At 38.0% G+C, this 18,163-nt stretch overlaps 2 protein-coding genes across 6 annotated transcripts in view; one reads left to right on the top strand and one right to left on the bottom strand.

Annotated features, from left to right (window-relative positions):
- Positions 1–18,163, top strand: part of PDGFD (platelet derived growth factor D) — a 257,644-nt gene that overhangs the window by 117,536 nt on the left and 121,945 nt on the right. The window lies entirely within an intron of this gene.
- Positions 1–18,163, bottom strand: part of DDI1 (DNA damage inducible 1 homolog 1) — a 77,236-nt gene that overhangs the window by 46,097 nt on the left and 12,976 nt on the right. For 2 of the 4 annotated variants that reach the window (XR_010113489.1, XR_010113491.1), the window contains exon 1: positions 1–18,163. This exon is cut by the window's left edge; it is cut by the window's right edge and continues 12,976 nt beyond it. Coding sequence is in view for 1 of the 4 variants with exons in the window: in XM_063608767.1 (XP_063464837.1) it covers positions 9,693–10,871 (1,179 nt within the window). In the remaining 3 variants the exon portion in view is untranslated. The other 2 variants (XR_010113490.1, XM_063608767.1) reach the window with 2 other exon arrangements.

Here is an 18,163-nt window from a genome sequence, read left to right as displayed (position 1 = left end):
TTGCCACAACCTAAAATATGTTTATAATTTTTTCAAAAGTAGAAAGAATTTAAAAGTATGTTATCAGTAGTCTTACTTTGGAGTTTTTCCTTAATTTTTTAAAAAATAATGTAACCTGCAAACAACCCCATCAAAAAGTAGGCAAAGGATATGAACAGACACTTATCAAAAGAAGGTGTTTATGCGGCCAACAAACATGAAAAAAAGCTCATCATCACTGGTCATTAGAGAAATGCAAATCAAAACCACAATGAGTTACCATCTCATGCCAGTTAGAATGGCAATCATTAAAAAGTCAGGAAACCACAGATGCTGGAGAGGATGTGGAGAAATAGAAATGCATTTACACTGTTGGTGGGAGTGTAAGTTAGTTCAACTATTGTGGAAGACAGTGTGGCGATTCCTCAAGGATCTAGAACCAGAAATACCATTTGACCTAGTAATCCCATTACTGGGTATATACCCAAAGAATTATAAATTATTCTACTATAAAGATACATGCACACGTATGTTTATTGCAGCACTGTTCACAATGGCAAAAACTTGGAACCAACCCAAATGCCCATCAATGATAGACTGGACAAAGAAAACGTGGCAAATATATACCATGGAATACTATGCAGCCATAAAAAAGGATGAGTTCATGTCCTCTGCAGGGACATGGATGAAGCTGGAAACCATCATTCTCAGCAAACTATCACAGGAACAGAAAACCAAGCACCTCATGTTCTCACTCATAAGTGGGAGATGAACAATGAGAACACATAGACACAGGGAGGGGAACATCATACACTGGGGCCTGTCAGGGGTGGAGGGCTAGGGGAGGGATAGCATTAGGATAAATACCTAATGTAGATGACAGGTTGATGGGTGCAGCAAACCACCATAGCATGCGTATACCTGTGTAACAAACCTGCACGTTCTATACATGTATCCCAGAACTTAAAGTATAATAAAAATATAATAATAATTTAACCTGAATCACTGAGAGTAGATAGTGTGGGAAGATTTTTGTATTTTTTATACAACTTAAACAGATTTGTTATTGAATACTTACTGAAAAAGAGCAAGCACTGTTTCCTGTATTAAGGAAGACATTTGCAAACCAGATACTTCGGAGTCATTATGCAGTGAGGCTTTGACAGTGGAGGCCTTGCCATATGGGGACATAAACTCATATGGCTATGGAATATCAATGAAGTTGTTTTCTGTCAATTATTGTTTTGGAGTACAAGTGATGGCAGTTAGCAATGTGTGAACAGAGAATATCATTGTTTCTGTTTTATTCTAACTACCCATCTGTTGCTTTAACTTTATGCAGTCATTTCTGATAGAATGAGGCCTGTAGCATTGGCTCTTACATATATAATTTTTCTTAATATCATTTAATTCTGAACTCTTGATGAGATGCACCAGAAGTAAAGTTATTAAAGAGTGAATTGAAGAACTGGTTGGTTCAACAGGTAACAAAAGATGCCTTGTATCTGCTTCTGATGTCCAATTGATGTCATCAACTTCTTTGTGCTCCTTTCCCTTAATTCTGTCAGATATACCCTTGTTTTATTTACCTTTCAGAGGCAATTGTAAAGTTCTCACTTTGCCGTTTTACTTTCCTTCACATTATTTTGTACACTGGATGTTAGTGGCAGATCTTTTTCTTTAGTGCCTGCTCAGGCTTCTGCTTCCCTGGCAACATAACAATCTGGTAATATCTTCCTCTCCTTGCCCCCCAGTTTCTGGACTCTTTACAGTTCCTATCATAGAATCACTAGCCCTCCATGTTTCTTCCCCTCCTCAACCAGTCACTCAGCAAACCTTTTTCTAGGCATCTTGTCCTGTTCGTAAGCACATTTCTTTATCAAAAACCTGCTTGTCTTTTACCTCACCCCTTTTTGCAGTCCTACCTTACATTCTGTTCATTGCATCTTGACCTTCAATAGCTCCATGAAAACTTGAAATAAATGTGAAAGTAACATCATTATTTGTGTTTCTTCTGAAGTTTCTATTCCTTTGCTCAAATATTCTCTTAAAAAACTAAAAACCTAGGATTTACTTTCAGACTTAAATTCAGTCTATCACTATCCTTACCTATTAGTATAAAAATGGTAAAATGTTGTTTCATCTATGCTTTTCCAGGATAACCCAAGTTGATAGATAACTTAAATATTTATTTTGAGTATCCCATGCTCTCATTTTCTGATGTCAGTTTGTACTCACTTTTTTTGTTGCATAAACATGTACCATTTCTAAGGAGACTTGAAAATTAAAGCAGTTTGATCAATTTCAGCTGTAGTATGAATCTTCTTGAAAAAATTTGTAGGATTATTTAATTAAATCATTTTAGTATTTTTAATGTGAGTTTCTTATCATTTTTAAGATACTTAACTTTCCAGTCCAGAAATATCTTATAAATGAGTTTAAATAAGGTAATATCTCCTATATAAAGAGAATAGGACATTCTACTTTCAACATTTAGACATATACTGATCATTGATCATTCAGGCCTATTTTCAGCTTGTTTAGAAGTTCACAACATGCTCATGAGCACAAAATTAAAAATCCGCTTCTAACACTAGTATGGTGACCAGCCATTCTGGTTTGCCCCAGGAATGTAGGGATACTGGGATACAAGAATATCAGGTGTTTGTTTGTTTGTTTTTAGACAGAGTCTCCCTCTGTCGCCGAGGCTGGAGTGCAGTGGTGCGATCTCGGCTCACTGCAAGCTCCGCCCCCCGGGTTCGAGCCATTCTCCTGCCTCAGCCTCCGGACTACCTGGGACTACAGGCACCCGCCACCAAGCCCAGCTAATTTTTTGTATTTTTAGTAGAGATGGGGTTTCACCATTTTAGCCAGGATGGTCTCCATCTTCTGACCTCGTGATCCATTCACCTTGGCCTCCCAAAGTGCTGGGATTACAGGGGTGAGCCACCACACCCGGCCAAGAATATCAGTTTTAAAACCAGGACAGTCCCAGGCAAACTGGGATGAGATGGCACTGCAGACACTTGGTATATTGCCCTTGGAGTGGAACCACTGGCAACTTTGCCAGATTAAAAGCATTTTAATGGTTTATTTGTAGATAGCTTACATGTACATTTATACATGCAAATATTGATTAAATTGTCAGCCCATAGCATATTTATTCTAATTATTGAAAATATTCTAAATATTTAAAATATTCTTACTGTCCATATATGATTTACTTTTACCTTTTTTTATATAGCTAAGTCAAGGTTAAAAAATGCCACTTTTTTTCTACGTTGGCTTATTAATAACATGTGATACTTTGTCCATTTATTCATGTATGTTATCTATATTTATTAATCAGATACTGTCCTTCACATAAAGCACTAAGGCAACCATATTGCTTTATTTTACTAGCACTAAAGATACTAGCACTAAACTTATGATCGTTAGACTAAAGGTACAATTATTAATAAGATTATGACTACTTCAGAAAATCTTAGCACTTACTGGATTTTTGGTAGTAATTTTAGGTTCCATTCTCAGTTTTATAAATGCCCAAGCATTTCTATAACTGCTCTCTGGTTGGTATCTCATTGTCTTTGAGAATTCCTGTTCTGTTATTCCCTGGAATTAAAGTATGTGACAAATGCTTCATCCAGTCGACTCATTGTTGGTAGTCAATTCCTTGTGACTATTTCACTGGTTGTTTGCCTATTGTGTAAGCCCCAAATCCTTTTCATTAACTTTATAAGAGAAGTATTTGTTTACAATTGCTGATAAGGTTTAGATATTTTTCCTCTCCAAATCTCATGTTGAAATGTGATTCACAATGTTGGAGATGGGGCCTAGTGGGAGGTGTTTGGGTCATGGGGGCAGATGCCTTGTGAATGGCTCAGTGTGCTCCCCGCAGTACTGAGTCCCCTATGCAAGATCTGCTTGTTAAAAAGAATCTATGACCTCCCCCATGGCTCTCTTGCTGCCTGTCTCACCATATGACATGTCTGCTCCCTCTTTGTCTTCCACCATAAGTGAAAGCTTCCCGAGGCTCTCACCAGAAGCAGATGCTGGTGTCATGCTTCTTGTACAGTAAGCAGAACCATGAGCCAAATAAACTTTACTTTAAAAATTACCCAGCCACAGGTATTCCTTTATAGCCACACAATATGAACTAGTACAATTGTCAAACTGTACTCCAGGATTAAGCCCCTAATAGTAGCGAGTTGAACACAGTGCCACTTGGGTCAAGGCAGAAACAGATCACAAGCTTCACCTTGAAGTTTAGCCTAAGAATCGGCCATATGCTTACTCTAGGTTGATAAGCTGAGTCATCAGAAAGGGACTTTGGAAGACTTATCTTCGAGGCGGTGATAAATCCTCAGATATGCCTGGGAGCTGCAGCTCTCAACACCAGTTTAGCACCAGAAGTTGGTGGCTGCGTGAAGAAATCCATCACCTAAAATGGTCCTGACATGCAGCAGGTGGTCAATAAGATTCTGGTGAATAGATCCTGCCTTGTTGTATTTAGTGTCTCAAATGGGGAGCAGGAACCATTTCCCTCTACTCCGTATTCTATATTTTGTGATTCAGTACTGAGTTAAACATTATTTTTAAATATTTTACTCTGCTTTTTTTCTAGTTCCTCTAACTGAACTTTTAAGTTCTTTAAAGGTTAATGCTATACTTTAAATTTCTTCATCTCTCTGCATGATATTGGCCAATGACATAACTTTTGAAAAAATGCATTAAATTTTTAGTGACATGTATGAATGCAAAACACTAATACTTTTTGACTGATAGACTAATTGAATCCTTAGACATGACAGAAGTTTGAAAGGCAGAATATGTGAATTAATGTAATTTTAAATTAATTTTCCTCTGCGTCTTAAGGGATCTTTATAGTAAAGCCCTGATAAAGTAAGGTTTCAAAATGGTGATTGATGGTGTAGGGTAAGAATTTAATGGATTTAAGTAGTTGCTTACCTGGAATATGCTTATTTGGTAATTGTCTGCTTTATTTGGACAAGGCATCAATACATTGATTAACGGTAGAAAAATATACCCATAAAAAATACCCTTGCGTGAAGCATAGCCCACATTGCCTCCTAGGGACTTTAACATAAGAGGAAATAATCTGGTAATTTGTATAGTGATGCTCTGAAAATGAGCCTTACTTATTTGAAATATAGAAAAACTGGATTTATAAAAGTCTTTCTTAATAAGAAAAAGCAATCAGAAAACATTCATTGCTGTAGTAAGAGACAAAGCCACTCCAGGTACACCCATCTCAACAGCCTGTTAACTGGGCACTCTGAGGAAGGCACAGAAAGCACAGCAAGACTGCAAGCTCCATTTTTTTCTGATAACAGATCCTTAGAAATTCAAAGATTCTAACAGATGGACCCAGGTGTGGAAAGAAGCTGGGATTCAAAAGCAAGTTTAATTGTGGCTTTCCCTTGAAAATATTTTTATTTTTAGATAATTTGCCAATGATAAAAATTGCGGAATGGTAGCTAGTCTATAATCATAGCCCAGTTCCCACCATATAAATCGGTACCTAAGACAGAATCAGTTAAAATCAACCCAGACTTGCATTGTTTTGTTTGTTTTCCTTCTTTCTCTACCCATCTTTATGTTTGCTCCTCTTCTTTGTTTTCCAGGCTTTTGCAAGTTCAAAGAATAACTAGGAATGTTGGCACTGATTAATATAATTGCATACAATTTCCTAGTGAGAATCCCAGATCACTCTCATCACTTAAGTGCTTATGGAATCTTGGATGTCAGAAAATGGCCCTTTTATAACTGGCATTCTGAAAGAAGCACAATGTTCTCTTAACTAAAATTATAACAGTTAATACCTGCAGTGAAGATGAATTTATACCTGCAAACATCGATTTATCTTTTTCTTTTTGCAGAACAGATTTCCCCCTAGAAACAAGAAAATTTTTATGACCCAATATTTTAAGAAAGAGGTTAAGATTATATGTTCTGCTTATCTCAAACAACATCCATCTTCTGGTTTAACTGCAGCAGAATCTGTTGCTGGTAATCTTGAAATACATGGCTATCACACTAGTGATTTTCTTGTAGGTAAGATGGTTATTTAAGTGAGCATTAAGTGAAGCCAAGGATTTTTTAAATGGCCTGAGACAGGAAAGGTCTATTTCATCATGTAGCCTACTTTATCCTCATTTTTAGTAGGAAAAAAAAACAGAAAATGATTATTTGTTCATCCATTTTCACGTAGTAAATTTCCAAAAGTAGATATTTATAAGTTGTATATTAGTAACCTGAAATTTAAGAGGAGGATTTTTGTTGCAGCATCAGTGATGAACATTTTAGACACATTAAAAGTACATTTACTGGCTTGCTTCTTATTTTAAAAATAATCCCCATTACAAAATGTATTCTTTTGTACCAACATATTATTAATTTCATGTCCATTCCTTTTGCTCTTAGTTGGTTACAAGTCTGTCTTCTACCCCCACAAGGTACTAATCACCTTGAGGTCTGAAACTATAACCTACTCATTTCTCTATGTATAAAAATCTGTCTGGGAGCTTATTTTATGTGTATTCAATAAATAATTGTTGTATATATTCTGAGTCCTGCCTACTCTGTTGTCATTTCTACTGGCATAATTTTGGTAGTTTCCACATAATAAAATTTTGTAAGAATTTTGCAGTTTTTGACCTAGCATTAAAATATGTCAGATAAAGAAGTTACAAAGGAACTTGGCATTTGAAATCAAAAAGCTCTGAATAGAGCAATCTGGTGAGTCAGTCCATGTTTTGTAAATTGTGTTTCAGAATATCTTGGTGGGATACATAAAATATAATTTTAAAAAGTAAGACTAAGAAATGATAAAACATATCCTATTATTTCATTTCAAGAATCCTTTTTGTTTCAGTTATATAGTGATGTATAGAGAGATAGAAATATATGTCTGTGTTTGTGTGTGTATAGTGTGTAAAATTGGGTCACAATGTAAAATGTAGTTTGTTGTCAAAAAAAATTTAAAATCACTGAACTTTGAATATTTGAATGTTTCTAATAATTCTGAGCCTCAAATTTTCCATCTGCAAAATGGGCTTAAAAATAATTATTTTTAAGTTTATCCTGAGGATTAAGGGCAGTAATATGCAAAGTACCTTGCATGGTGCCTGATTTATGTAGAAGACAAGCAAAAGATATAGCCTTTTACCAAAACTAATCCATTTAAAATTTAATTGATTAGGACCTTTTCAAGTATACACAGAATTACATGAAGACATTAATGAAACTAACTTTTCAAACACTTTTCGATTTGAAAGACAATGATTTTTAAAAGTTAATCAATAAAGGCATTGCTTAATTAATTCATTTTGTTTAATGATTTTTCTTTGAAGTCATTGCTTTTCAATTCAGTATAGATGATTTTCATTCATTCATTCACTCAAATCATGTTTTTAGGATTTGGAATATGGCCAAAGAAACGTGAAATTTTTAGGAGAATCCAAATTTGTCCTATGAGGAACAGTTAAAGAATCTGGTGAAAACCTACTGAAGTCTAAAAATGAATATGTGGGCTGATACTCATTTCATATATTAAAAAGTTTATCTCATGCCAGAAAGATTAAATGTGGTCTTGGCAGAAGGAAGAATGAAGACCAACTTACTGGAAGTTATGGGACAGTAGATTTCAGCTCAAAATAAGAAGCAAATAATTATACCTGAGATTTGTCTCAAAACATTATAGCTACCTCAGAAGGGGTGTTCCTCTGAGAAGGTAGGGTGGGTATGGTCAGATTTGGTATCATGTGAACTGTCTTTTATCTTAAAAATTCTGTCGCTAACTTTAATGGGTCAGACACCCTGAGGAGTCCCATGTAATATATGCAAATAAGACCTTTTTTTCATAAATGAACCTTAAAATTGAATTCAGAAGAAGGTGCTGAGGACTTTGCATATTTTTGTCAGTGAGATAATCCATGAATTTATCAGGTCAATTTAAATTTATTCATAAGCATTTTGCTTATCCCTGACTTTACTCTGAATGTCTTTTTTTGTTAATTGCATTTGTTTTGAGTTCTTAATTACAAACAAAAGTAGGAAAGAAATCTGTTCATTTGATCATTTTTAGTAGTTCTACTGGGTATAAAACTTTGTGCAAATGTAGACCAGACTGGGAAATGTGAGCATGGGAACACCTATAGAGAAGAAAAATGGGAGGTGAACTGATGGTGGCTGGAAAGGAAGAGGTGACTCTCTTTAGAAAGGGTGATTAGTATTACCAAGAAGCAAAACAAAAAGTATATGGGGATTATAAGGGAGAGTTATTTTTTTCTGTATCCTTTGGGAATGCTTTATGTGGCTTTATATCTTGTCGGGAAAATAGAATAACTTAAAGGATATCCCAGATCATAATGAGGTTTTAGTGCTTGAAAAGTGACCCCTCCCAGGAAAAAAAAAATTCATAGGTGAGGAATCTCAGTTGTAAAGTAGGTGCACTAATTTGTCTAAGTAATTAAATGTAATCAAAACATACACATCTTGATTTTGAATCCACTGTTGTAATATCAGTTTTGATAAATTATTGTCCTGAAACATTTCCCCTGCATCTGATGGCCTCAGGAAGCTGAAACTTTTCTCTCAGGTGCTTTAGCCATGGGTTGTAATTAAGTGTAGGATCTTCCATTTCCCACTGTCAGTTGTAATAAAGAGTAACATTGTCAGAATGGATAATTCTGAATGAGGCCTTAGAGATCTTCTCATTCAAAAGTTTTCAAATGTTATTTTAACAGTGAAGACCTTTGTTCAAACAATACTGATGTAGCAGCAGCTTAATGTATAAAGCAGATTTTTACTTTGAAAAAGAGAGAGAGATGATCTAGTTGCAATGACTATTAGAGAACCTGGACCACTGCCTGTCCCCACCTCTCACTCCCACCACTGTACAAATTGACTCCCAAGAAGTACCATAATTTCTTTTTTAAAAAATCTAATTTATTGCCTTTGTTTTATAGCCAGAGTTTCTTTGAATGCAGGAGAAATAGAAAATTAATATAGCATCCTTGGAGATAAATCCACTTTCTCAAATATGGCAAAAATAGTCTTTAGCTGTGGATTGCAGGGTGACTGCAGGGGATCCAGGGGAAGGGAAGGTGTAAATATGAGGAAATTGGTCTTTATGCTGCCCCAAACAGACATGTATAAGTATTAGTTAACATCATAGTGTAACTGACCTACCGTTTCTAATACCTTTCCCAAAGAAAACAAAACCTGTGAAAATGGGCATATTTCTCTCAGTATAAAGAATTATTAGTGCTGATGTGAAATAGTTTTATGTGGATGCCTTGTAAGGTCTGCAGCCATAGCATTTTTTCCAGGGAATTCTGCAAAATAGCAATGATTTGGATAAGCCACCTGTAATCTGATAGGATAGTGTCTCTAAAGGAAGAAGCTGGTTTTCTTTTTCATGGATTATCTGGAAATCAGCTGGAGCCTCCAGAGCCTTCCCAGGATGCCTTTCAGTGATCTCTGGACAAGGGAAATGGAAGAGGGACCAAGACCAAGGAATCAGGATTGACGTTAGTTACCCATCTGAGAACGTAGTCCCAAGGCCAGGTTTAGTTGTTACTGATGTTTTTTAATGATTACATTGCCAGTAAGCTCTTAACATATAATTTCCGGGGACCTGAGGCTCCCTCAAGGTGGTAACATATTTATAACGTGCTTTAATGCTCGTTTCATCCTGAATCCATGACCGAATGTGTAATTTCCTTGTCCGAAGACTCATCTTGCCCACTTACCATCCTAGAGCATAAGGGTAACTCTCCCTCAGGAAGAAAATAAGTCTGCGTGCCAGTGGTGCCGATGACCAGCACATTTTTCTTCAAATCGATGGAACATTGATGTCTCCGGAGCATATCTAGGCCTAGAAGCATATCCATGGGTTGATCCTCAAGTATGGAGAAAGAGCACTGTAAGAAATCACCTTCAATTTGAATCTGGGCTAGATGAACACGGCCAACAATTCTCTGTGTGCCCACTCCTTTAGCAACCCCAGCCCACCGTCGGTCCACCAGCCTCATGATGTTACATCGCTCGGCACAAGCCTGGCTCATAATGGTCATCTGGGCGCCCGAGTCAACAAAAGCCTTCAAAGGATGCCCATTCACTTTGCAGTTAATGTAGAGCATCGTCACTTGTCCAAAACTCTCGGGGGCCTCTTCTATCGCTATATTCATGTTTTCTTCAATGTTTTGCTGCCGGATTTCCTCTTCTATTTTGGCCTGAGCTTCCCGATCCAGTGGGTCGGCCGTGTAGAGACGAAGCCTCTCTTGCTCTCTCAAGGCCTTTTCCTTTTGCTGCTCCATCAGCACCTGAGAAAAGGTCTCAAGGCTTCCGCTGAGCAGGGCTTCCGCCAAGGGAGGGTTGCGTTCCTTGAGCAGGGACAGATCGTGGGGGTTGGAGAGCAGCATGCTGCGGATCAGGGCGGGGCTGCCCAGATCTTGCAGGCCGGCCACCGTCTCTCCTGACGCCAAGCCCTGTGACCGCTGGGCAGCGGGTGTGCGCTGCTGCTGCTGTCCAGGGTGCTGTGGACGGGAGCTGGACGTCCCAGGCACCGCAATGCCACTGAAGTCTACACGAGGCTGGTTCGGGGCACGCCCTGGAGCCCGAGGTCCCACATTGTCCTTCTGCAGTAAAACCACGATATCGCCATCTTTGAGGCCGTAGGAGCCCAGGGAACAGTGGTCGTCGATGAGGAGTCGCTCCATGTGGATGATCTGGATCTCTTCGACAGGGACTCTGGACTCCGCCTCGCAGAGGACCTTGAAGTTTCGGAGCTCAAAGTCGGGGCTGACCTGGAGAGAGAAGGCGACCTCGGAGAGGTCCCTCCGCACGCAGTACACGGTGATCAGCATGGCGGGGGCCCGGGCAGGCCGGGCTAGCAGAGGGCATGGGTGGCTCACTGGCGGGCTGGGGCGGGCCTGCGTCGTTGGTGCCGCTGCTCCTCAGTATTTGGTAGGTAGGGACCGTCCGGGCTCATTCACCTCTCAGAGAGGCGCGGACACTCATCTGTCTAGGGGCTGTCTCCCAGCCTCAGTGCCTGCTGTGTGGCCAGGTGGAGCCTTGAGGTAGCACGTTGTGTTCCAAAGTCCATTTCTAAGTGTGCTGTTTGGAACCTAGAATGCCTACTCCCATGGATACACGATGGCTCAAAGCTGTCAGGTTTCAAGGCCAGCCCTTCAAAGCCTATTTAACACATGATATGAAAGAAATGATTTCAACACATTTTTTTTTTTTTTTTTGAGACAGGATCTTATCCTGGCACCCAGGCTGGAGTGCAGTGGCATAATCACAGCTCACTGTAGCCTCGACCTCGTGGGCTCAAGCAGTCCTCCTCTCTCAGCCTCCTGAAAAGCTGGAACTACAGGCACAGTCTACCATGCCCGGCTAATTGTTGTATTTTTTTTTAATAGATTTGGGGTCTCACTGTGTTGCCCGGGCTGGCCTCCAACTCCTGGGCTCAAGCAATCCACCACACGTCAGCCTCCCAAAGTGCTGGAATTACAGGTGTGAGCCACCATACCTAGTTTTTCAACACTTTCTAAACAGCATATTATCATTGGTTTTGTTCATTTTAGAGTTGTATTCTTTGTACTTTTGTTTTTTCCCCAAACAGTAAGGATTTGTTTCTTACATGGCAAGTACCGTTCTATGTGCATAGTAGGAAAGTCAGATTTGGAGCCTGCCCTTGAGGAGCTCACATTTCTGGAAAGGGATAGACAGGTGAATGGGTAATCACAATACTAAAGGCAAAATCTTTTACAAAGACATGTTCAGGGTACTGCCTTTAGTATCACCAACAGAACAGAGGATATTTTCCTAAGGAGGAGACAAGCTGGATGTTGAAGGATGAGCATCTTCCAGGTGCAAAGTGGTCTCACTCCAAAGGAAAGCAGTTTCATGTTACAAAAGCAGGAATTTATGGCAAGGGCTGTTATTTCTAGAGAAAGATGAGACATTTTGTGCAATAAAAAAAATTGTACATGACTTTGAATACCAGGATATGAAGCTGGAAAAAAATTAGTTGGAGCCAATTTATGAAGTCATATGTGAATCTAAGGAGTTTAAATATTAAATATTATCAATTAGCAAGAATTCCTCCTCCAAAAAAAAAAAAAAATAAATAAAGAAAGAAAAAGAAGGAAGGAAAGGAAAGGGAAAAGATTTGAAGCAGGTGTTTGTGATTTTTTTTTTTTTTTTAAATTGACTTAAGGAAGAGGCTTCTTGCAACACATGGAGGACATAATGTGGCAGGAGGGCCAGTCAGGAGGCTTTTCCGGTGGTTCAAAGAGGGAGCTGTTGCTAGAATGTGGAAAGTTAGGAGGCCCAAAGCCAAAGCAGTAGAGAATAAACATGTTTCTTGAGTAAAATGGACAGAATGTGCATACCCCTTGGAGGTGGGGAGTGTAAAAAAGTGGAATGTGTGGATAACACAGAGGGTCTCTAAAATGGGATATAGGGTAGACGGGCCATTGCCTTGAAGGGGAATGAATAAATGAGTGAGATGAACCTTTGAGGTGACCCATTTGACATCAGTTCTGTAGGAAAATTCATTAAGGATGCCACCCTAGAGGCCAATATGCCTCTCTCTGACACTTGGGCACAGCCACCTTCTCCCTACTCTCCCCCACCCCCACTTACACACACACACATACAAGGCTGTCATGGTAAGGGTGAAAAGTCCTTCAAGGCAAATGATGATTGGGTAGAAATCCTTGCATGCCAGTTATTTTTCTCTATGTTTAATAAGTGTTTTGCTGCTGGGCGCGGTGGCTCATGCCTGTAATCCCAGCAGTTTGGGAGGCCAGGGTGGGCGGATCAAGAGGTCAGGAGATCGAGACCATCCTGGCTAACATGGTGAAACCCTGTCTCTACTAAAAATACAAAAAATTAGCCAGGCGTTGTGGTGGGCGCCTGTAGTCCCAGCTACTCAGGAGGCTGAGGCAGGAGAATGGCATGAACCTGGGAGGTGGAGCTTGCAGTAAGCCGAGATTGCGCCACTGCACTCCAGCCTGGGCAACAGAGTGAGACTCCATCTCAAAAAAAAAAAAAAAAAAAGTGTTTTGCACTGTGCAGAGCTCATGTTTCCCTGGCTTGGTACTCCCAGGTGTACCTACTTATGAACCAAGATAGTCGATATCCTCTGCCTAGTTTCCCCCGCTTCTTTGAAGTGTTGTTAGAAGGCCTGCACTGTTACACCATTATTCCATTATGGAGAGAAGGAAGTCACATCAGCCTAAATAATTATTTTTTGGCTCCTGTTTCTCATGTATTTGTCTCAGATGGAAGACTATGTCTCACTCACTGCTCTAATTATCATAATGTTTCTATACTCATATTTGTTTATATTAGAAATGTTGACTGAACGCCCAGTGTATGTGAAGCATGTGCTAAGTTCTAGGGAAACAGACGTGAATAATGTTAAATATAGGCTGTATTCTTAAAAGAACTCACAGTCTAAATTAGAGCACATGCACGCACACAAATTGAGGGGTAAAAAATACCACAGTAGTGGTATTCAGGAGAAATTAATAATATCTGAAGAAGAGATGAAGAAGATGGTGAGGGATGTTGGGGAGAGAAGACATCCTGAAAGAACTGGGTTTAGAAAGATGACAAGGAGTCAGCCATGCAGGGTGTGCCAGAGTGGAGACACAAAGGCGAGAAGGAAGATGACCTGACTTAGAGCTTTCAACTGGAAAGACAGTGTTTCATCATATAAGGATTATTTTTTAATTTTAAGAAAAAAAATCTAGCATTGTAATTTTCACCATTTTTACAGATGAATGAATGACCCTTTGACTCAATAATATTATGTTATGGTTCTTTGCACCCTGACAAGTTTATCAGAGATTACTAGTGGTTTCCCCCGAGTTTGGAAACAATTATCATGTGAGATGTCACATGCAAACTACTCTGCTAAAGAACAGATTGAGAAACCAGTAAGACTTTAATTCAGTTTTCCTTTATCTATTTTCCCCAAATAGCTTTGTACAATTTGTTCTTAAAACCATAGCGAGGAGGATTATACTGGGGCTTTTGTTTTTTTTAATAGCAAATGAAATTATTTTTGTAGAATAAGCTTCCTTTTGTTTTTCATAAAGCAACAATTGTGAGTTCACATGAAAAGAAACTAACATCTTTTTTTCTATACCATTGCCTTCATACTGAACATATTTAAATTCTATGTGATGTGTTTTATTATCTCACTGTAATTTTTTTACTTTGGGTGGCATTTTACATTTATTTGTTTTTCAGCATTTTACCTTTTACTGAGAACAGACACTGGAAAGCAAAAAGCCTCAAGGTCTGGCCAATGAGCTGTCATCATTTCATAGGTCACAGGATGTCAGGGTTGGCAGGGATCCCTTGGATTCCATAGTCCAGCCACCCATCCACCCCTTATATCTGTTGCAAAACAGCCTGGAATCTGTAAAGGTAAACACAGCCTCCTGTGTTTAGTACTTCTGTGTATACATCATTTGATTCTTTCATTTTATCCAGCATGATTTGTGATTCAAATATCATATGTATAATTGTCCCAACTCAGAATTTTAAATGAAAACCTCTTCTGACTGTATAATGAACTTGGAGGTAATTGGAAATATATATATATATAAAATATATTATACACACACACACACACACACCCCTAAACATAAACTGTTGTCATACCGTAAATCCCTATCATGCAGTCTGTTGAGAAATGGGTTATCTGAATTATTGAGGTGTGTAAATCTAAGTAACTGAGGTTATCAAAACTTTTCTTGAGGAATTCTTTGTGAAGTATACTCCCTTACTTTTCTCCCTTAGTAAGTACAATATAAGAATATAATTAAATTTTTTTTTGGTAAGTGAGATTCCTGCAGAGTCTCCAGGCTATCACTCAGAAATCAATTCTAATTGTATGGCCTAAATGCCCAGAAAACAGAAGAGATGGTACTGATTTCATACTAACCAAGTAAATAACCCCAAAGTTTTTTTTTTAATAAATCCACAATACCTTTTGTAATTTGCCTGTTTCTAAAAACTTAATGTAGCAAAAAAAAAAAAGAAAAAAATCCACATAACTGATGGTTTCAGTTATGATAGTCAGTTGATGTTTAAACTACTATCTTTTGCTGTACTAAGCAAAATAATTGTCTTTTTAGTGAAAAAAATAGAATACCTACATAAGTGTCACTATGTAACATATACAGTAATTAAACTATGTTAAATAAATACATTTGCTTGCTACATTGGGATTTCTTCCTTTAAGTATGTGCTTGTATTACCTTTAACGTGTAATCAAGACTTATTAAGAGAGTTAAATCATAACTTGAGATTTTCAGTGCAATTTAGAAAAGATGCAGAATTTTAAAAGCTGTACACTTAGGTTAAATAACTAATGTTTTCATAATTCTTTTATTTGCTTTACAGTAATACAATAAATTGTGCCAGAACAGTCATGAGTGAATAACATGTATTTCTTTGGATAGTTATTTATTTATTTATTTATTCATTATTTTTGTTGTTGTTGTTGTATATATCTGTGTTTATTTCTTTTTAATTTATTTTAAGTTCTAGGGTACATGTGCAGGATGTGCAGGTTTGTTACATGGGTAAACATGTGCCATGGTGGTTTGCATCACCTATCAACACATCACCTAGGTATTAAGCCCAGCATGCATTAACTATTTTTCCTCATACTCTCCCCTGCCCTTGCCCTCCCCCGACAGACCCCAGTGAGTGTTGTTTCCCTCCCTGTGTCCATGTGTTCTCATTGTTCAGCTCCCACTTATAAACGAGAACATGAGACGTTTGGCTTTCTGTTCCTGTATGAGTTTGCTGAGGATAATGGCTTCCATCTTCATCCATGTCCCTGCAAAGGACATGATCTCATTCTTTTTTATGGCTGCATAGTATTTCATGATGTATATGTACCACATTTCCTTTATCCAGTCTATCATTGTTGGGCATTTGGGTTGACTCCATGTCTTTGTTATTGCGAATAGTGCTGCAATGAACATACGTGTGCATATATCTTTATAATAGAATGATTTATATTTCTTGGGGCATATACTTAGTAATGAGATTCCTGAGTCAAATGGTATTTCTGGTTCTGGATCCTTGAGGAATCGCCACATTGCCTTCCACAATGGTTCAACTAATTTAAAGTCCCACCAACAGTGTAAAAGCATTCCTATTTCTCAACAACCTCACCAGCATCTGTTGTTTCCTTGACTTTTTAAAAATCACCATTCTGACTGGTATAGATTGTATCTCATTATGGTTTTGTGTTGTATTTCTTTAATGATCAGTGATGCTTGAGCTTTTTTAAGTATGTTTTTTGGTCGCATGTATATCTTCTTTTGAGAAGTGTCTGTTCATGTCCTTTGCCCACTTTTTAATGGGGTTGTTTGTTTTTTCTTGTAAAGGTGTTTAAGTTCCTTTTAGATCCTGGATATTAGACCTTTGTCAGATGTTTAGACTGCAAAATTTCTCTCCCATTCTATAGGTTGTCTATTCACTCTGTTGATAGTTTATTTTTCTGTGCAGAAGCTCTTTAGCTTAATTAGATCCCATTTGCCAATTTTTGCTTTTGTTGCAATTGCTTTTGGAGATTTCATCATAAAATCTTTGTCCATGCCTATGTCCCAAATAGTATTGCCTAGATTTTCTTCTAGGGTTTTGATAGTTTTGCGTATTACATTTAAGGCTTTAATCCATCATGAGTTAATTTTCATATAAGATGTAATATAAATTAATGAGTTATGAGAAATGTGTAAATAAAATGTTGTGGTTGCTTAGAGGAGGAGATAGAGGTTATTTGTTTGGGATAAGGTTGGGTGCAGGGAGTGAAAGGGACTGTCCAGAATACTCACTAGAGGAAGTGTCACTGAAGTGGGCCTGGAAGAATGATTTGGTAAATTTAACCATGATTATAGTGTACCTGTCTGGGTTCCAAAGAGCTATCCTTTCCTTGATGTATCATACCACTTGCTTGACCTCTTTCTCTTCACATGAACGTACATTTTTCTGTTCATATTTTTTCCTGGTGGATCTATAACCAAATGGATGCATTAATATGGTAGGATTGGTATAGGAAAGGAATAGTAGTCTGGGCTTCTCAAAAAGTGGTTGTCCCATCCTAACATTTCTTCACACTGACAAAAAATAACGAATGCTGTGTTTCTTTTTGGTAGTGAAGAGGTAGTCTTTATTTCATGAGGACAAGCCTGCAGTGCCCTGAGTTGAAATCTGAGTGGCCTTCTTCTCAATTCACCTTCATCTGCTTTAGAGTTCGTGAAGATTTCTTCAAGACTTTGGCATTTCATTGCCCTTCAGCCTGACCTTTATTATTCTCCAGCCTATTAAGATATTTTATTGGAAACTAGGTGGATGTTGTCTGCATCAGGGATCTCCAAAATTATTTATGGGTGGTTTAATGTGAATGTATATACAGGTTGAGTTTCCCTTATCTGAAATGCATGAGACCAGAAATGTTTGAAATTTCAGAGTTTTTTGAAGTTTTGGAATATTTGCTTATACATAATGAGATGTCTTTAAAGTGGGACCTAAGTATAAACACGAAATGTATGTATGTTACAAATGCACCTTATTCACGTAGGCTGAAGGTAATTTTATACAATAATTTTGTGCATAAAACAAAGTTTTAACTTACATTTTGACTAAGACCCCTCTCGTGAGGTCAGTTGTGGAATTTTCCACTTGTGTCATCATGTTAGAGCTCAAAACGTTTAAGATTTTTGAGCTTTTTGGACGTCAGATTTATGGTTTAGGGATGTTCGGCCTGTAATTAGTGGATATCATAGTTTAAGAATTTGTTGATGGTACTACACACTTATCTATCATACAATAAAAATTCTCAAAATGACCACTTTTCATGTTATCCACATACACTCACCTCTGTGACATGAGACTATTAACCTTAGTGTACAGAGTAATAACATGCAGTCCACCCAAACAGGAAAGATCTAGCCACTGGCCAAGACACCTCAACAGGTATTTATATGGCACATCACTTCATTTATGGTGACATTTTGGGTCAGTCTTTGTAGAATGAAATTTGTTAGCTTCCAAATAGGACAGAGTATATTGAGAGATTCCAAAGAAATTTTTAAAAATGTACCATAACAACATGGTC

The sequence above is a fragment of the Pan paniscus genome, chromosome 9, assembly GCF_029289425.2.
Source record: "Pan paniscus chromosome 9, NHGRI_mPanPan1-v2.0_pri, whole genome shotgun sequence".
In the NCBI taxonomy this organism is placed as follows: domain Eukaryota; kingdom Metazoa; phylum Chordata; class Mammalia; order Primates; family Hominidae; genus Pan; species Pan paniscus.
This window is presented reverse-complemented; position numbering and strand designations above follow the sequence as displayed.